We start from the raw sequence: 20433 nt of genomic DNA, 5'->3' as shown, positions 1-20433 counted from the left end.
CCAGATAGAGGCAGCTCAGCTGTGTCCAAACAGCTTTTCCCATCACTTTCCCGTTTGACACTCATGGCAGCTGCTGCGTCCAATGACAGGCACGGTCAATTCTTTGAGTCAGAAAGGGAAGGACAACACTAATGTTCGCATGAACCCCAGAAACATGAAGGAGGGGCACACACGCACAGTAGGATGTCTGGAAGCTGAGTGTGGCAGTGTAAAGGGCAATGGAGCCCCCGGGCCCAGCCTGTGTTGCACCGCCTGCTTCTGTTCTGATGGACGGTAACTGAGGGTTCACCAGGAAGTGCCTGGCAGCCTCGTCTTGCTCGTGAAAGAGGCACCCGCGAGGGTGTCCTTGACAAACTCTTCACCACATCATTCAGCCATATAGAAAACGGACCTGGAAAAATCTCAGATTCCCCAAGGAGCCACTGCTCACTGCCAGGGGTGTGGCACACAGCAAGGCTGCTCCTGCCCCTGCCGCTCACCGTGGCGTGAGGATGGGCTGACCTGACCACCCAGTCCTGTCTTCAAAACAAGACTAAGGGTAGCAGCCAGCTCCAAGGAGAGCTGTGCTGGGTGCTCTGGGGGGTGTTAGGACCCCTGGCACCCAGTATCCCTCAGCAGATGGCCGGTGATTCTGTAACAATGCGGCCAGTGCCCACAGTGCAGGCAGGAGGCACCTTATCCCCGACTTGGGCTCCGATCCAGGAGGAAGTTGTTTCTCCGTGTGAGATGCCGAAGAGTCCACCCATCCACAGAGCAGAACGGGGTCTCAGTCAAACCTCTTCCCACAGATTAGCCCCCAGGACGTGCCCTGAGCCCTGCAGGACTGGCCAGAAGGCGAGGATGGGCCCTTCCAGGCCCCCTTTGGCTAAACCTTGTTCTACCAGAGTGTTCAGGTGCAAAGACCTCGCCTCAGGCCTCAGAGCCTCCAGCGGCTGGTGGTTGCTCACAGATCTCCGAGTGGTGGTTTGAACAAGGCAGCAGGCAAGTGGGAGAATTTTAGTCTGAGAAGAGTCAGAAAATCCTTAGGAATTGCTGACTTCCAGGTTGTTTCATTACCATCTGAAAAACCCTTACAAAGCTCGGGCTCTCCTGGAAAACAGGAGATCAGGCTTTTTTTTTTTTTTTTTCCCCCTTTTCCTGAGACGGTCTTGCTCTGTTACCCAGGCTGGAGTGCAGTGGTACAATCTCAACTCACTGCAACCTCGACCTCCTGGGCTCAAGCCATCCTCCCACCTCAGCCTCCCAAGTAGCTGGGACCACAGGTGCACACCACCATGTCTGGCTCATTTTTACATTTGTTTGTAGAGATGGGCTCTCACTACATTGCCCAGGCTGGTCTTGAACTTTTGGCCCTCAAGTGATCCTCCTGCCTTGGCCTCCCAAAGTGCTGGGATTACAGGTGTGAGCCACCACGCTCAGTCTTAGGTCAATTTTTAAAACAACAGCAAGATTTTTTTTTTTTATGTTGTTTCTGCCATGTTTTAGGAATTGCTTTTCCTCCCAGGGCTTGTATGTTTAAAGTTTTACTCTCAGAACATGTAAGGGGCGTGCTGCATTTCAGGATCCTGGGTCTCTGTCTGTGAAGGACTTTCCATCTGTGAGTCTTTCCTCTTGCAACTTAAAGTGGGATTATTTTCACTTTATTCAGAGGCCCTGTTATTCACAGCCAAACAGACGCGTACACTATCGCAAAGGAGCCGGAAGTAGGACAGTTGGTGATAAAGTCCTGGACAGATGAGATACATGGTGTTGGCAGAGCTCTGTTGTCCAGACAGCAAGAAACCGGCTGCCCCCAGGAAGCGAGGATGGAGGGCACACACCAGGAAAGGGGGGCGTTTTGACAGTCGGCAGGGCTGCCCCTTGGAAGTCAAATTTCAAATGGAATCAAAACTGGTAGAGTGAGGGTCTGCAGTGAGGAACTTGCGGGAACCCATCAGGCGAGAGCCTTCTTGATGCTCTTCCAGGTCCCTCACTAGAGGGAATCCCACACCGCGCCGCCGGGAGCTCCGGACGAAGTGTCGGAGCTGGAGAGTCAGCAGGCCTCGCGCGGTGTTGCTGCCTCTGCGTATGCCTCCGAAGCGACTCGGTGCATCTCAGTGTTGATTTCAGAGCAGGGGAGATGCTGACGTGTCCCGGTGACTCTCTCAGCATAGCACAAGGCAAGTGGCAGCACGATGTCCTGCTCCACTGGCCACCTGCCTCCGCCAACCCCACATAAAAAATGTTTAAGGCACATTCAAGCTAGTACCGGACAAATGACTGAAAAATAAGTATAACCAAGTAGCAGAAACTGTGTGTGTGGGGGGGAGGGCGTCCGCTGGTGTTTGTGTAAGGGGGGCGTCTGGGGGGGGTACGTCCACTGATGTGTGTGGTGTGTGTGTGTAGGGGGACATCTGCTGATTTGTGTGTGGGGGGGCGGTCTGCTGATTTTTGTTGGGGGGGGTACATCCACTCATGTCTATGTCTGTGTGTTTTCTGTGGGGGACGTCTGCTGATGTGCTTGTTTTGTGTGTGGGGGGTGTGTCTACAGATGTCTGTGTGGGGGGCGTCTGCCGATGTGTGTGTTTTGTGGGCGGGGGGGCGTCTGCTGGTGTCTGTGTGTGTGTGTTGGGGGGGGACGTCCACTGATGTGTGTGTTGTGTGTGTGTGTAGGGGGACATCTGCTGATTTGTGTGTGTGTGGGGGGTACATCCACTGATGTCTATGTCTGTGTGTTTTATGTGTGGGGGCGTCTGCTGATGTGTGTGTTTTGTGTGGGGGTCGTCTGCTGATGTGTGTGTTTTGTGGGGGGGCGTCTGCTGATGTGTGTGTTGTGTGTGGGGGGCGTCTGCTGGTGTGTGTGTTGTGTGTGGGGGGCGTCTGCTGGTGTGTGTGTTTTGTGTGTGGGGGGCGTCTGCTGGTGTGTGTGTTTTGTGTGGGGTCGTCTGCTGATGTGTGTGGGGGGCGTCTGCTGGTGTGTGTGTTTTGTGTGGGGGGCGTCTGCTGATGTGCTTGTTTTGTGTGTGGGGGGCGTCTGCTGATGTGTGTGTTTTGTGTGGGGGGCGTCTGCTGATGTGCTTGTTTTGTGTGTGGGGGGCGTCTGCTGATGTGTGTGTTTTGTGGGGGGGGCGTCTGCTGATGTGTTTTGTGTGGGGGGCGTCTGCTGATGTGTGTGTTTTGTGTGTGGGGGGCGTCTGCTGATGTGTGTGTTTTGTGTGGGGGGCGTCTGCTGATGTGTGTGTTTTGTGGGGGGGCGTCTGCTGATGTGTGTGTTTTGTGGGGGGGGCGTCTGCTGGTGTGTGTGTTTTGTGGGGGGGGGCGTCTGCTGGTGTGTGTGTTTTGTGGGGGGGGGCGTCTGCTGGTGTGTGTGTTTTGTGGGCGGGGGGGCGTCTGCTGGTGTGTGTGTGTGTTTTGTGGGTGGGGGGGCGTCTGCTGGTGTGTGTGTGTGTTTTGTGGGCGGGGGGGCGTCTGCTGGTGTGTGTGTGTGTTTTGTGGGCGGGGGGGCATCTGCTGGTGTCTGTGTGTGTAAGGGGGGGCATCTGGTGTGTGTGTGTTTTGTTTGTGTTAAAAGGCGCACACCGCAGGAAAGGAAAGTGGTAGTAAACACCCCCCACCCCCAGCCTTCCCTCACCTCAGACACACCAGGTTCCGGGCTCTGAGCGCCCTGCAGGTGAAACAGGGAGGACCAGAGAGGGAAGGGACAGGGGGGCAGATATGGAGGAGAGAGGATGGGCATCTGGGGCCAGGATCTGGCCGGGCAGGGTGGGAACCCTCCTGTCCCAGGGTTTGAGTCGCCCCACCAGGCACCAGCCAGTAGGCCCATTCCAACTTTCCACGACTTTCCTAGTAAGTACTGAAAGAACAAACGCACATCTAACACTGTGGCTTTGTCCAGTGGGGCCCTAGGCCACCATCTGAGAGGATCTGGGGGAGGCGACTGTGCAGGGCCCAGCAGAGCCGGCCGAGCTCAGACCCCAGTGAGGGTCAGCCCCGCCCTGTCAGCTCTGGGGTCCCAGGCGGCCATTCTCACTCTCTGAGCCTTCCGTGGTCCATGGACAGAATGGGTGACTACAGTGCCTGCCTTTGCTCCTCCTGGGACTGTTGCAAGGAGCAGACAGGCAGGTGCCCGGAGGGCCAGGCAGGTGCCCGGAAGGCCAGGCAGGTGCCCGGAGGGCCAGGCAGGGCTGCCTAACTGCTGGGGAAAAGGGTAGTTTGTTCATTCCTTAAAATGTAAGATCCTTAATTGCTTTCAGAAACCAATGCAGAAAAATGTTGCTTCTAAGCCAGGCAGAGAGGGGGCAAAATATATCAAACAACGTTCAGGCCCTCACAGCTCCGTTCTGGCCCTCATCGTTCTCAGCGTAGAGAAACGAAACTCCTGCGTGAAACTTAAGAGGTGAACTTTGGGTAGCTCACTACAGGGTGAAGTTTAAATGTCAACTTTCTTTCAAAATGATGATCAGAAAAAAGAAACTGGTTATGTGAAGGTCGAATACTTGACTGAGAAAGGCGTCTCGCCTACGGCTTGTTTACACACAGCCAGTGAGAGCTTGCGTGGCCCCAGCAGGGGCACAGAGAAGATCCACAGGTGGGGCCGTGAGAGCCACGCCTGCCCGTGGACTTGGTAGTTTTTATATTTAAAAATATACTGATTTCCTCCTTCACCCCATTCCAGATGTGTGTGGAGAGGTGGGTGTGAGTGTGGGTGTGTGCATGTGGCCTCCAGGGAGGCACTCGGCCCGCAGCAAGGATTCAAAATGCCACACTCGAGTTTTAGGAAAAAACAATAGTTTCCACCTGAGGAGCATTTTAGAGAAAAATCTAATATAAGGGGAAAAAAACCTTCCTTATTAAATGAAATTGTGGTGTAACAGCTCACCACATCCTGTTGCGGGGACATCTGACGTTAAGCAAAGTGAGTTTCCTCTTTCAGGTTCTCCCACACGCCGTGAGGGTCACATGTTACCTGCAATTCAAAATGCGCCGTGAAGGGAAAAAACCCTGTGTGTCTGTGGAAAAGCTGAATAAGAAGATGGAAATTATCAGCCGAGAGCTGCTATGGGAAACCGTAGGTGTCATCGGCAACCATACCCAAGGAAGCCGCCCCCGGAATAGCAAGGGCAGAGCTGGGCAGCTGTGGCTGACCTCATGGGTCAGAAGTGCTCGTGGCGGGAAGGAGTGGGGGGGTCCCGTACTATCAGCCCAGCGCCAGCGAGCCACGTGGCCTCAGACCGACCCCCAGGATGGGCCCGTTGTCCACCTGTGAAAGGGGAAGCTGTGGCTTTCCTTGGGGTTGCAGCACAGGCCGTGTCTGCGGGGTGAGTGCAGCTCCACGCAGGGCTCTTCTCCGCGGTGTGGACAGTTGGGCAGCGCGGCCGTCCTCTGCTGAGTGGCATCGGGGTTGTCTCTCCTGCTGTCAGCTGCTGCTGTGGGGCATCGGGAAGGCACTGGAGGGTGCCTGGGCTGTGTCCGGTCCCAGCCGTGTGTCCCTGCAGTGTCTGAGACCTTGTGGAACACACTTGACCCGGCGCTGGGACGGGGTCGGCTGACACGCACCGCCAGCCCACAGGAGTGGGGTGCAGGCTGCTGCTCCTTAGGCCCCGACAGCTCTCACGAGGCCGGTCCTCCTCCCCTCCCCTCCCGAGGGCTCAGCAGCCGCAGACAGAGGCAGAGAGAGCAAAGGAGGCTGTGGTGGTCCCCGGCGGGAACCTGGGTGGCTAGGGGACACACTGAGGAACTTTCCCACCCCCCACCAGGCACTCCCACCAAGGCTCAGGTGCCCGTGGGCAGCAAGGGGAAGCCCCACTGCCATGCCGCTTCCCCTTTCACCCCTCAGCAGACGTGCCCCTCCTGTGCCCGTGGAGAGCAAGACGGCTCTTGGCTGCCATTGCTCTCCACGGATGGAGACCTGAGGTGCCGTGTCCACATTGTCACCGTCACTATCACCCATCATGTCCCCTCACTATTGCCCTCAGACCTTCCCACGTCCCACCATTATTACCCCTCAGGCCTCCCCACGTCCCACCATTATTACCCCTCAGGCCTCCCCACGTCCCACCATTACCACCCCTCAGGCCTCCCCACGTCCCACCATTATTACCCCTCAGGCCTCCCCACGTCCCACCATTACCACCCCTCAGGCCTCCCCACGTCCCACCATTATTACCCCTCAGGCCTCCCCACGTCCCACCATTACCACCCCTCAGGCCTCCCCACGTCCCACCATTATTACCCCTCAGGCCTCCCCACGTCCCACCATTATTACTCCTCAGGCTTCCTCATGTCCCACCATTATTACTCCTCAGGCTTCCTCATGTACCACCATTATTACTCCTCAGGCTTCCTCATGTCCCACGATTATTATTCCTCAATCCTCCCCACGTCCCACCATTATTATCCCTCAGGCCTCCCCACGTCCCACCATCATTACCTGAGTCCTCCCCACATCTCAGCATTATTACCCATCAGGTGTCTCCACGTCCCACCATTATTACCCCTCAGGCCTTCCCACATCCCATCATGACTACCCCTTAGTCCTCCCCACATCCCACCATTATTACCCTTGAGTCCTCCCCACATCCCACCATTATTACCCCTCAGTCCTCCCCACATCCCACCATTATTACCCTTGAGTCCTCCCCAAATCCCACCATTATTACCCCTCAGGCCTCCCCACGTCCCACCATTATTACCCCTTAGTTCTCTCCACATTCCATCATTATCACCCTCAGGCCTCCCCACGTCCCACCATTATTACCCCTCAGGCCTTCCCAAGTCTTACATGACTACCCCTCAGACCTCCCTTCTGTCCCCTTCATCATTGCCTCTCAGGCCTCCCTCCTGTCCCTGTCACTGTTACCCTTCATGACCCACCCATGGCTTCATTAGTTCCTTGTCGTGTCCCCATGTTTCCCGTTTGTATCATTTAGGCCTCTTTCGACCCCACAATCACTGTTCTGACTGGAGTCCTTTCTTCTGGAGCTCCGCTGGCCGGGGCTGGATGAGGACCTGAGCCCAGCCCTCTTCATGCACTGAGCAGCCGCCCTTCCCCCACAGGTGGGGCCTGTTCTGAGCCACCGGAATCCCCACCGTGTCTCCCTCCTGAGCAGGTGGCTCCTCCTGCCTCTTTGCAGACGTCTTTTGTTGCAAGGCTGAACCAGTGCAATGGGAAGAGAGTTAACTGGCCTCAAATTCTGGGGCATCCCCGTCTCATGCCACAGGGGCCGAGCACAGCAGGGCGTGGGGCTCCTGGGGGACGCTGCACTCAGCAGCACGGTGGGCGCGAGGACGCTGAGGGACCAGCAGCCCAGGGCGTTTGGGTGGGGCCGTCCGACCCCGCACGGAGCAGAGCCCTCTTCCTCTCCGCAGAGTGTCACGGAAAGTGCCTGTGGCGTAGGAGCTGCCGCGCGCACTCCGGACAAGTCGGGTCCGGCATGCCCGTCCAGGAGCACCTGGGCCCTGCTGGGGAATCCTCATTAGTGTTTGTGAAGAGTCACACGGAGGGCGGGAGCCCGGGCTCCTGGTGCCTTCCACACCGGGGGCGGAGCCCTCTGCAGAGAGCCTGGCTCTGTGTCCTGTAGCTGAGCGCCAGGTCCTGTCTTGGGCGGGGGCCAGGTTCAGCGGGGCCTCTGAGCAGGGCCAGCAGGGAGGCCACGTGTGCCTGTCTTTACAGAGGCTGAGCTCCCACACAGGATGGAGTCAGGACCCTCTGTGGGCACCGCGTCAGGAGGTGCTGCAGGCGGGGCTGGGCGTGTGGGGCACCTTCACTTGCCCGGTCTCTGGCCGCACAGAGCCTTGGGCGAGCCGGCCTCGGGTGTGTGTTTGCAGCCAGGATTCCTCCTGGAGCTCAGTGCCAGTGCGTCCCTGTTATCAGTTTCCATGACACAGTTCCTGGTTCTCCATCTGTGTTTTGTTATTGTTATTCTTAAAAATAGTCAGGGGGGTTGTTGAAAGGGAATTTAGGGAAGTGAGTGGGGTGATGAAATGCACACCCACTAATTGCTCCAGGAAAAGCCGCCCTGAGACAGGCCGGGGCCTTTGCAGAAACACATGGGGCTTATCTGGGCTCTGGGTGCTCCAGCCCAGGGCAGAGGGAAGCCCGGGCAGTTCCGTGACGTCAGCGCACGCCCTGCCAGAACCTGGGAGGGAGATGGGACGTGGTGACAGTGCTGGGGGCACATTCCCTATCTCAGCGCCCATCAGGGCAGCCGCGGCAGGAGGTGGGTGGAGCGGGGATACCAGCAGTTCACAAAGGCCCTCACAGTGCCGCTTGTTTCCTCTGCATCTGCCAGAAGTCACAGGTGACGGGGAACATCACCGGTGTGTGGGGGGCTCAGGGACACCGCCGTCCAAAGGGAAATAAAAATCAGGAAGAGCCTGAGAGGGAGGCTCAGGCAACACTGGTACTGACCCCACGGAGGTGCTGGTGTGGACCCACGGGTTGCTGGGTCTGTGGAGAGACATCCGTGGCATCTTCGCAGCTTCGCGGCCAGCACCTGGCACCTGCACTTTGGCCGTCAGAGATGTGCTGGCACCGTGCTACGGACAAGGGTGGGTTTCTGCTAGCAGAAACCTGGCGACCCCAGCTCTCTGCCGAGGCAGCCGGGCGCTGGTTCACGACACTCATGGACCAGGGTGGGACCGAGGAGGAAATGCAGGTTCCTGGGGGCACGCCTTGTCACAGGCGTGAGCATCACTGACGAGAAGCAGGGCTGGGGGCGTTTCTTTGATGTTTATAGATACTTGCTGGAGAGGCATGTTTCCCTAATACTTTCTCAATTTTTCTTTTCTTGCAGTAAATGAAATAATACGAAATGACCTCTCCAGCACGAGCACCCACTCCTAGTCGCCACATTGGAGCACTCGGTTCAGCGGGCTGTGCTGACTTCAGCAGACAGAGACTTTTGAATAAATAAACTGAACACACAGCTGGTACCACTTGGAACCTCCAGTTGGCTGAAGGCTAGGAGCTGAACATTAATACGTGCAACGAAGTGGCTCTCCACCAAGAAGGAAAGCCCGGAAGAAGGGAGACCACTGTGTCTCCTGGAGGAGAAGTCATCTCACGACAACAGAAGGGAGGTGGCTGGGCTGAGACAGGAGACCCACCGTGCAGGGGCCTTTCATGGGAACAGCCCACATGCAGTCTGACCCCAAGCCCAGCCCTTCTGGCAGCCCTGGGGTTCAATACTGGAAGTGCCTTATTTAACTCGACAGGGCATCGTAGAACTGAGCATTGGATTTGCTACTGTAGGAGTATTTGTAGGAGCAGAAACTGTAAACACATTTCATTGTGAGGTTTTTCCCTTTGTATGAACGAAGAGAACACTGGCAGGCTGCGAGAGGACCCTCATACGAGTCTCCTACATTTGGAACGTTTTCTGGGCTGTCACGTACAACCTTGCTGCCTCACCCAGTGCGTTCTAGAATCTTCCAGTCTGTCATCTCAGCTCTTCTGTAACACGCTTCCTTCGTCTGTGCAGTCGAAACTGTAGGCCTGTTCATAGTCGCATGCTAGCATCTTTGTTTTTAATCTGGCTTCGAACATGGCACAAGTAAGTTGAATAGCACATCAATAGGTTACTGGACAAAAGCAGAAAAACCTGCTACAGGATAGACTGCATTTGCATGTGTGTATATATCTAGGCATCTATTTATGGATAAATAATAAACAACAGAGCCGACGCGTCCTCGCCCGGGAGGGCTTCCCCGTCAGCAATAACCGGCATCCGTTTTGGAACCTGCGTTTGGGGCTCCAGGCGCTGCTCTTGCTGGCGTCCATCGCCACCTCGGACGGCCGTGCATTTTCTCGTTGCATGCAGTTCGAGGAGGACCCCAGAAAGCCAGGAGCTGTGATTCACAGTAGCTGTAGGTTACCAGACGGCAGCATTAGAAAGGGATTGTAAATAACATGCAATGTGAGTGTAACATATTTGTTCAGTTATAAGATGATTGTTTCACAGAAGCCTTACCACTCTCTGCTTCATCTAAGAAAACCAATACCAAAAACGACGCTTTAATGAACGCTCAGCCCCGCGTAGTGTTTTCAGATGAGTTACGGTTAACAGATTGGTTCGTGTAGGCTTTGCTGTGGCACTTTGTACAATTAACTGCTTATTACGTATGATTACTCGCAGTGATCTATTGTTCCATATAACCCAAAAGCATGGTTTATTCATTAAAACACGGTTGACCTGAACTCGTGCCTTAGGAATTAATGCCCCCTCATGGAACCTGCTTGAACTGCACCTGCGGGTGGAGGCTCCAGCTGTGAACGCCACTGATGGAGAAAGGGCTCCTGCAGAAGGAACGGCCTGTAACGTGCACTCCGCACGATCGCGTCTCTTGTGTCTCCCTCACAGAAACAAACAACCTGAAGGCCATCCCGTCAGTCTGCACACAACCGTGAAGACATGGCCGCGTCCTGCCTGCAGCTGGGTACCCTGCACCCGGCATCCTAGGAGTCACATGCAGCCTTTCTCAGGGGACTGTCATCGAAAAGGAAATGTTTGATGTCTGTGTCAGCTGTAGTTAGGAAATAGATCCAATAAAGCTGTATTTTTTTTGCTGGACAGGCATCTGTGAGTGGTTCGTGACATGCGTGGAAGATTCCGCTTTGTTCTTGGAGTGTGTTTGCAGTTGCGTGTAATTGGATTGTCTGTGAGACGAGCCTCGTGTTGGGAAGGCTGTGTAGACGCGGCCGTTTGCTGTTGGAAGGGCATCTTGCCAGTAGAGCTCGTCCCTTTCTTCTATGTTTAGGTGAAAACCTGCTGTAGAAATTTGCGAGACGCCGGATAGTTCCCAGGCCCTGTAACTGAAGCGGCTCAGAAATGTTCATCCGGGCGAGGTGGAGAAGGAGCGCCTGCTAGTGCCAGATGTTTTTGCTGAGAGGAATATCCTGGGTGACGCTTTGGCCACACACACAGTCACATGCCATTTGACAGTCCTCTGGTGAGGAAGCATGTGTGTGTGGAAAGCCGCAGGTTCTCGCCGTCTCTCCCTGCTTCTTGAAGCTGCTCTTCCCCTTTTCCCCACCCAAGCTCTCTACTTCATGTTTGGGTGGGAAAATATTACCTGGCCATGAGTTAAAATATGAAACTTGGAACTTTTACAGCGACTATTGTTCTCATGTTTCAGAAACATTTTTCATTTAGGACTTTACAAAATGCAAGAATTCCGATTTCTTTTGCTCAGAGGTGTTCAAGTTGAGTTAAAGGACTATAGAGAAGTCATCACCACCTAAACAATTAGTAAGCATCTATCCCCTGGTTTTCTGCGCTTGACAATATTTGAAGTGAGCCTGAGAACACTGTCAAAGAGCACACGTGCGGTGGTGTGAGGAGAGCACAGAGGCCAGCGTTCCGGGGGAGCGGGAGGAGACCCCGCAGACCTCGCAGGTGTCAGGAGCCCTCAGCTGTCAGGGATGTAGGGAAGGTCCCACGTGCGGTGGTGTGAGGAGAGCACAGAGGCCAGTGTTCTGGGGGAGATCTCAGCTCTCAGCGAGTGGGGGAGTTGGTTAAGCCCTTGCTTTCCTCCAGCTGGCCCCAGTCAGGGCCTAACATGAGCCTTGGACTATTCGACCCTGAGGCGGCCACCACATGCCCATCGCTTCCCTCTGCTGAGAGCAGAGCTGTCCACGCAGAATGCACTGGAAGCTCTTTCTTGGTTTCAAAGTGACTTTTTGAAACCTCCTTGGTTGTTCTCAACCCCAGTAATAGAATATTCCAAAATGATGAATGTATAAAGTGATAGTTTCTGCAAAAGAGGCTGAGCTTCTGCGAATAACCCTCTTAGTGTTTGTGCCTTTTAGGGTGATTTTGAGTAATTAGAAAAATGCACCCACAGGCTGATTACCAGCCAGAGGTTCTGCCTGTCAGGGGGAAAAGCTATCGGGCAGTTACGTGCGCCACCCTCACGTGTACACCAGAACCAAGACTGCGTTTTCATGGAAGGCTAAGAGAGGTCAGCTTCGCGAGGCAGTGGAACCACCTTCCTGGTCTTCGCTGGCCTCTCTAGGACGTGGTCCTCGGTGACCAAAATCCTGGGGGAACCTTGGGGATGGGGCGTTTTCTGAGACCCAGCCAGAGGCAGGGCAGCTGCATCCGCCCGCAAGACCACATGTGCTTTGCTCCTGAGCAGAGACTGGGTGGCACGAAAGTAATGGAAGTATCAAGTTTCTCCTCAGAGCCAAGTGGAGCCCAGGAAAGACCCAAGTGCTCGAGCTTCCAGCCCTGGCAAGGGCATCTCGTTACATGAACAACCTGGGCCCCTTCCCCCAGCATTCCCCTCCCCAGCCAGGACGCACCCTGGCCCCGCTTCTAGAGAAGGACCCAAAAAATCAGCTGTTTCCGCCAGTTCCACCACATTCCCCACACGGCGTCCCCACCAATGACGTCACCGGAGGTTGTCTCATCTCAACGTGAATATTTTTAAAAATACATTCCGTGTTGAGATTAACAAGCTACACCTGAGTGAATGAGTGGCGCGAGCTCAGGGCACGCTGACACCGAGATAAAATAACCTCATTAGGAGAAGTCCGGGACCAGCTTTGTGGGTTTTTTAACACTGTAAATTCACATAAGATGAAAGCAACCACTTTAAAACATACAATTCCGTGGTGGTTTGTACATTCACAAGGTTGTGTAGCCACCACCTCTGTGTCCATAATCTTTTTGTCACCCCCAGATAAAACCCCGTGGCCTTCAGCAACTGCTCCCTGTCTCCTCCCTGCCCCCTGCAGTCCCTGGGACCTCGGGTTAACACGCCTCTGGATTTGCCCGTCCAGGCATTTCATGTCAACAGAATCATAAATGTGGGGCCCTTTGTGGCTGGTGTCCTCCCCATAGTGTGTTTCCGAAGGTCATCAGTGTTTCCCTAGGTCACCCATGTGGTCACGTGGGTCAATATTTCATCCCTTTTTATGGCCAAGTCATGTTCCCCAGGTGATGGGGACCCCATGTCGCGCTGTCCCTTTGTCGGCTGGTGGGCACGGTGGCTCCCACCTCCTGGCTGCTGTCAGCTGCGCTGCTGTGAACGCTGGTGTTCAGGTTTTTGTTCAGGTCCCTGTTTTCAATTATTTGGGGCATATTCCCTGGGAGTAGAACTCCTGGGTATTACGGTAATTGCATGTTTAACTTTTTGAGGAACTGTTTTCTCCTCCTCAGTTTTTAAATTATCCATCCCTAAGACAGATCCTGGCTCACTAACCTAATTTGGAATCACATATGTGAAGCACATCATATTTATAATTATTTATGCCAAAAAAATTAAGTTAGGTAGAAGATGACTAAATGTTCATTTATACCAAAGCAGAAAGCAGACCCCCCAGCCAACCCCACCTGCAGCCCCCTGGCCGACCCCCACCCCGTGCCCGCCTGCAGCCCCCTCAATGCCCGCCCACAGCTTCCCCAGCAGACCCCTCTGGTGCCCGCCTGCAGTCCCCCTGGCTGCCCCCCATGCCCACCTGCAGCCCCCCGGCAGACCCTCCTGTCTCCGCCTGCAGCCCCCCCCTTCCCCCAGCAGACCCTCCTGTCTCCGCCTGCAGCCCCCCGCTTCCCCCAGCAGACCCTCCTGTCTCCGCCTGCAGCCCCCCCTTCCCCCAGCAGACCCTCCTGTCTCCGCCTGCAGCCCCCCCTTCCCCCAGCAGACCCTCCTGTCTCCGCCTGCAGCCCCCCCCTTCCCCCAGCAGACCCTCCTGTCTCCGCCTGCAGCCCCCCCTTCCCCCAGCAGACCCTCCTGTCTCCGCCTGCAGCAGACCCCCCTGCTTTGGGTTTCTGCCAGGACCTAAAGGCACAGTGTCTGAGTTGCTGTGACGGTGCCCACAGAGCCCCAGATGACACACGTTCATTTTACTTCACATATAAATTAGAGAAAACAGCCGTGGTGAGGGCATCGGTGCTGAGACTAAGCCAGTGGATGTGGTTCATGAGGAAAGGGGCTTCTGCCGACATCTACGCAGTGACTTTCCAGCTGACCCTAGAACTCAGCATCTGACCTCTCTATAAACACAGCTGCAGAGCGTTTTCCAGGTTGTGTCGTCAGAAAGCGACTACCATCTATCTCCACGTGGCTGTTCTCTGGGACCAACAAGTTTTTCAGCACATGGGACTTGGGTCCCATCTTCCCGGCAGGACGGAGCTGAGTGGCTCCTTCCTCAGAGTGTGTTTGGAGGGCAGATGCGCTGCCACTGCTGTGAATGGTTTAATTCGCAGAGCACTTTTGTGTCCAGCAGGCAATGCCCTTTTCCCAAAAAGGAGGGAAATGTTCATGAGCATCTATTCTGGGGCAACCTGAGTCTCATCCAGACCGGGGGGAGCTGGGGGCGGCCTGGGTCCCATCTGGACAGGGGAGCTGGGTGATTCAGGCCCACAGTACTCAGCCTCTCACGGGCTGTTTCCCCTCCCTGCTGTGCCTGCTCTTCCAACCTGGGCATTGGGGGCACGGTCTGGGCTCCCACTCCACCTGCCACAGCTCTTCCCAGCTGAGAATCTGCAGAGGTGCATTTTCCAGACTGCACATTTGTGTCTGAGGGGCCTGCTGGCTGCACAGACCCTGGTAGTGTGAATGTTGCCTTACGGGGTCCCTGGGTGGTGCAAACACCACGCCCCTCTCATGCTGCAAACACCACGCCCCTCTCATGCTGCCCAGCACAGATGTGGGGACAGGTCCTACCCAGAGGCAAAGCAGGCCCCCAGTGGCACCGTTGGAATGCTGTGGACTCTCAGCAGACACCTCGCCCTCTCTGCAGTGGGGGTGTCTGCTTTCCTGGGTGCGGTTCTCATGGGAGACAGCTGCGCGCTGAGCCCTCGAGGGAGGGGAGGTGCCTGTGAGACGTCAGCAGAGACCAAGTGCCCAGCCGGCTCCAGGGCTCTCAACAACTCCCTTCTGGGGATGCCAAGGTGGGCTCCCTCCCCCAGCCAAAGCCCAATGCCATGCCCGGTGCCACTCACACAGCTGTGAGGCAAGATCTGCCACCTGTGACCTTCAGGGAAACCCTCCCCTTCCCCAGCCTCAGTGTCCTCATCTGGAGAATTGAAGGGGAGCCTTCTTCACCACAGCCCCATCCTGGAGGCTGAGATCTGTGGGTAGGCAGGACCCCCTGCCAGGAAAACAGTGCTAACCCCAAACCCAGTGAGTGAGCGCATCGTGCTGTCCGCTGGAAGGAGGCGAGAGTGGAGGAAAATAGGAGGCACAGCCCATGGGAAGCCATGGGGAGGGGCCAGGACGCCAGCCTCGGAGGCCACGGGCAGGGCCACCTTCCAGGTGTCCGGGACAAGGGCTCTGAGGAAGGGAACGGTCAGTGTTAGGCCTCAGGTCCGAGGGCACTGGGTGCTGGCGGCAGGGGGCTTGGGTCGGAGCGGGAGGGTGGCAGGTTTTATCTCCCAGAAGTGACCGAAGCCACATTTATGGACCCACAGGCTCCTCTGAACCTTGCTGTCCCCTGGCTGAGGGATGGAGGCGCCTTCCCCTCCCTTCGCCTGCACGGACTCTGTGACAGCCTCAGCGAAGGTCACGCAGGGAAGCAGCTCTCCAGGACATGCTGGGCTGGGCTGGGCTGGACAGCATCCTCCGTCCGCTTCCCCGGGACACTCCCCCTCAGCACCAGCCAGGGTGTGAGGAAGCCCAGGCCACACAGGGAGGCTGCAGCAGGTGTCCCAGCAGGGCCCCGGGCGGAGGTCCCAGCGGACAGCACCAGCCATGCAAGAGAGCGAGCAAGAGAGAGAAATGTAAGACTAGTGAGCAGCCAGCAAGTGAACGAGCCTCTGAGCCTCCCCAGCTGCACGGAGAACAGGACCCGTCAGTTCCTGCTGAGCTCTGCGATAGTGAGGTGTGGTGTAAGCCACTGACTTTTGGGTGTCAGGTGCAGAGCAGCAGAGGACGTGGCCATGAGAAGCCGGAGAGGTGGCGGGCAGGGGCCAGCCCTGGGGCCCTGTGGGTGACAGTAAGGACTCAGCTGGGACAGGTGGCAGGAAGGTGCCCAGCAGAGGACGCCTTGAGTCAATGTGAGGTCTGAAGTGGCCCCACTGTTGTAGCTGAGAACAGGCTGCCTGGGGCAGGGAGACCAGTTAGGAGGCTCAGGAAGGTGACGAAAACGAGCGGGTGGCATTAACAGCAACCCCAGTTGCACCAATAGTGGCAACCATGGCAAAGGTGCTGGAAAGGGGTCCCATTCGGGTCCCGTGTCAGAGCCGGGGGCCTCGGGGCAGCACTGGAATGGACGCGGGGTAGGCGAGAGTTGGCCGGGGACGGCTCCAGGCTAGGGGCTGGAAGAGCCCCCTTGGTGCTGGCCCCACCAAGGCTCAGCAGACAGAGCCCCAGTCACGACACACACATACCATCCCACCGGCGCCACCCTTTCAGATCTCCTGGGGGTCGGCTGGAGCCCTGGGGGACCCTGCGGGGTGCTCTTCCCGGGCCAACCCAGCCAGTACCTGGGCACAGCGGCCGCTAGGGCCACCCGGGTCTCCTAGGCACCAAGTGCTCAGGCAGAGCCTTTCCCAGGCCACACCACCGCTGCCGCCCGTCCACCACCCTCCTTCCTTCCCACGCTCCTTCCATGGTTCCTAGCCCAGCCTCATGTTCCCAGGCTGTTCTCCTCGCTGCTTCTCCCAGGAGTGGCCCTGTAAGTCTGCACGTCTAATGCCACATGGCATCTGCATCTCCACGAACTCAGTTGACGGACCGCAACATCCACGGCTGTAAAGGAAGGACGTTATTCATTCCAAACCTGATGTTCTTTGCAGTCTCGGCAGCTCTCCAAGTGTCACTAACTGTCTGCTGGCAAAGAGAGAACCTGGATGATATGGGAGGCCATGCGGAGTCCCCTTGTAGCTGCAGAGATGGCACTCCCAGCACCTCCAGGTCCCACCACCTCCAGGTCCGAGCACCTCCGGGTCCCAGCACCTCCGGGTCCCAGCATCTCCTGGTCCCAGTGCCTCCAAATCCCAGCACCTCTGGATTCCAGCGCCTCTGGGTCCCAGCATCTCCTGGTCCCAGAACCTCTGGGTCCCAGCACCTTCAAGTCCCAGCAACTCTGAATTCCAGCACCTCTGGGTCCCAGCATCTCCAAATCCCAGCACCTCCAAATCCCAGCATCTCCGGGTCTCAGCACCTCCAAATCCCAGCACCTCCGGGTCCCAGCACCTCCAAATCCCAGCATCTACAGGTCCCAGCACCTCCGGGTCCCAGCACCTCCAAATCCCAGCACCTCCAAATCCCAGCACCTCCGGGTCCCAGCACATCTGGGTCCCAACACCTCCAAATCCCAGCACCTCCGGGTTCCAGCACCTCCAGGTCCCAGCACCTCCAAATCCCAGCACCTCCAGGTCCCAGCACCTCTGGGTTCCAACCGCCCACGTGTCTCTCCACACATTCCAATTTGCCCACAATTCTCAGGGCTCAGATTCACAGCAATCCTAAAACTGTTGGCAAATTATCTGAGATGCTGTCTCCATGGAAGGCCACTATAAGCGGGTTCTATTCCAACCCAATAAATGATTAGTAATTTTTTAATGTCCAGTAAAAAAGAGGGTTGAGTTAAAATACTCCTTAATTAATGGAACAGTATAATTAGCGGCCTAATTTTAAATGATAGCTTTTTCTGGAACTCCTTTGGGGATTTAGTTTTAGCCTATGAATAGGAGAATTACAAGACAGAGTGAACTCAGGAATCCTTTTATCCTTTTTGAGAATTGCCTCTCACGCTGTAATGTCTAAGCAGGTCTAAGTCACGCTAGAACCTTCTTCCGAAATCCTTCTCTTCCCTTCACAGCCTCCTAAATCTCTTCCTCCCTTTCTTCCCTGCTCTTATCACTCTCCTGGCCTTTAACATCTAAACTGACAGCAGATGCAAGAAAATAATGAGGGTGGAAAAACCGATCAAGTCGGGAATGGAGACCGGTTCCCTTCGCCGAGATACTCGACAGTCAACACCCCATGCCGGGGGGTCAGTAAGCAGCACGGCCTCGTCCTTTAACGCCTCTATCTGGTTCTGGCTCCAGAGTAATGCCAGGCTCAGAATGAGTTGGGAAGTGCCTCCTCTTGGCTTCTGGAAGAGTCTGTGTAAAACTGGCCTGGTGGAATTCATGAAGTCATTCGGACCTGAAGTTTTCTCTGCAGGAAGATTGCTAATTACTAATTCCTCCAATAGATACAATGTTATTCAGGGTCCTTGTGTTTTGAGGCTTATGTCTTTGGTAGCTGATGTCCTTTAGAACGTGTACATTTTATCCAGCTGGAGAAAGTATCAGAATAAAGGTGTTTGCGGGGTCCTTTGCTATCCTCCAGCATGCACAGAACCAGATGACGTCCTCTCCCTCGCTCGTGACCTGGGCCACGTGCATTGTCTCTCTTTTTTCCTGACTATTCTGGCTGGAAGTTTATCAATTTTGTTGATCTTTTCAAAGAACCGGCTTCTGATTGCAAATATCATAAACTCTGATATTTATTATTTTCTTACATTTGCTTACTTGGAATTTCATTTTCATTATCTAGTTTTTTAAGGTAAACTCTGAGGTCATCAATCTGAAACTTTCTTCTCTTCTGATATAGGCACGCAGTGCTATAAAATGCCCTTCATACTGCGTTAGCTGTATCCCACAAATGTGGATTTGCTTTCACTTTATTAAATTCAAAATCCTTTCTAATTTCCACTTGACTGCTTCTTTGACCTACTGAGAAGTGTTGAGTTTTCAAATATTTGGGAATTTTGAGGTTTTCTAACTTAATTCCATTGTTGTTCAGATAATGCACTTTATATTATTTTAGTTTTTATATGCATTAAGACTTCTTTCACAGTCCAGAATGGAGGCTGTCTTGCTAATGTTCCCAAGTGCGTGATAAAAATCTGTCTTCTGTGTTACTGGGTGGAGTGTTCTTAAAATTTCAGTGAGGTCAAGCTGCTCAGTGCTGGCGTTCAAGTCTTTCAGCTCCTGACTGATTTTGTGTCTCCTCGTTATATTAATTACTATGAAGAGAGTGACGTTTCGGCCTCAGACTCTGTGGGTTTCTTTCTGCTTGTGGCCCCGTCAGGTTTTCTTCTGTGTATTTTGAAGGTTGATGATTTGGAATTGTTGAGAGCTCCAAGTTCATCAACTCCTTTATTATGAATTTTCTCCCCTTGTCCCTGGTAATACTCTGCTCTAAAATCTACCTGGTCTGATATTAATCCATCTTTTGATTAGTGTGCATCAAAGACATTTTTTCATCTTTAAACCTTTAGCCCATGTGTAGATTGAACATTTCAAATTTGAAAATCTAAAATCCAAAATGCGCCCAAATCTGAAACTTTCTACTCCAAGGAAATGCTCGTTGGAGCATTTTAGATTTCAGACTTCTTCTCTTTGGGATGTTCAACTGGTGTAATGCAAATACTCCAAAACCAGAAAACAGCTGAAATTCAAAACAGTTCTGGTCCTGAGCATCTGGGGCAAGGGAAACTCAGCCTGGATATCTTTGTATATGAAGTGGGCGTCTTGTGGGCATCCAGTCTGTCTTACTTATTATACAATCTCATCATCTCTGCCTCCGAGAGCGGTGTTTTAGACAATTGCACTTCATCTAATTATTGATCATGTTAGATTCAGAGCTACCCTCTTGTTGTTTTTCATTTGATCCATCTATTACCTGTTTCCCCTTTCTGCCTTCTTTTGGATTAAATCAAGTATTTTTATGATACCCCTTTTTTTCTCCTTTGTTGGCGTCTGAGCTATATCTCTTGTTCTGTCACTTTAGTGGTTGCTTTAGAGGTTACAGGTAACCTCTTTTTCTTATCCACAGCCTATTTTCAAGTGCTGTTACCACATAGTAAATAGGATAAGAACCTCCCAAATGCAGACCTCCACCTCCCTGTACCCAGCTTTCGTGCAATTGTTATCAAACTTCTTACATCTATGTATGTTATAAATCCACAATGTATTCTTAATATTTTGCTTTAAAGAGTAAATTATCTTTTAAAGAGATTAAGTAATAAAAAATTGTAAACATTTCACACTTATCCATTCCCAGCACTACTCACTATTTTCTGGAGACCGAGATTTCCATTCAGTTTACTTTTCCTGAAGGACTGTCCTTTAATGTTTGTGTAGTACAGATCTGGGGGGTGGTAAATTATTTTGGCTTTTGCATATGTGAAAAAGCCTTTGTCTGTTTTCTTTTTAATTTTTTAATTTTAAAATAATTATAGAGCCACAGGAAATTGCAAAAAAAAAAAAAAAAAAAAGTAGTACAGACAGGTCCTGTTGAGACTTCACGTTTCTCCTCAAAGTGGGAACTGGCACTGGTACCACTTAGAGGGCTTATGTGGATCTCACTAGCTTTACATGCACGTATTTGTGGGTGTGTATAGTTCTCTGCAATTTTTTCCTCAAATATATATTCATGTAACCACCACCAAAGTCAGGATACAGAATATTCCATTATGAGATTTCCTAACCCTTTGGAGCCACGCCTGCACCC

At 53.8% G+C, this 20433-nt stretch overlaps 1 protein-coding gene across 4 annotated transcripts in view; it reads left to right on the top strand.

The window, feature by feature from the left end:
• The window catches only part of NFATC1 (nuclear factor of activated T cells 1), a 129649-nt gene extending 119099 nt beyond the window's left edge, over window positions 1-10550 (top strand). For all 4 annotated transcript variants that reach the window (XM_008013721.3, XM_008013723.3, XM_008013724.3 and 1 more), the window contains exon 10: window positions 8775-10550. In XM_008013721.3, coding sequence (XP_008011912.3) covers window positions 8775-8824 — 50 coding nt within the window. In that variant the 3' untranslated portion in view covers window positions 8825-10550. The remainder of the gene's footprint in view (window positions 1-8774) is intronic.
• The last annotated feature ends 9883 nt before the right edge of the window (window positions 10551-20433 follow it).

The sequence above is a fragment of the Chlorocebus sabaeus genome, chromosome 18, assembly GCF_047675955.1.
Source record: "Chlorocebus sabaeus isolate Y175 chromosome 18, mChlSab1.0.hap1, whole genome shotgun sequence".
In the NCBI taxonomy this organism is placed as follows: Eukaryota; Metazoa; Chordata; class Mammalia; order Primates; family Cercopithecidae; genus Chlorocebus; species Chlorocebus sabaeus.
Note: the sequence above shows the minus strand (reverse complement) of the source record. Positions and strands in the feature narration are given on the sequence as shown.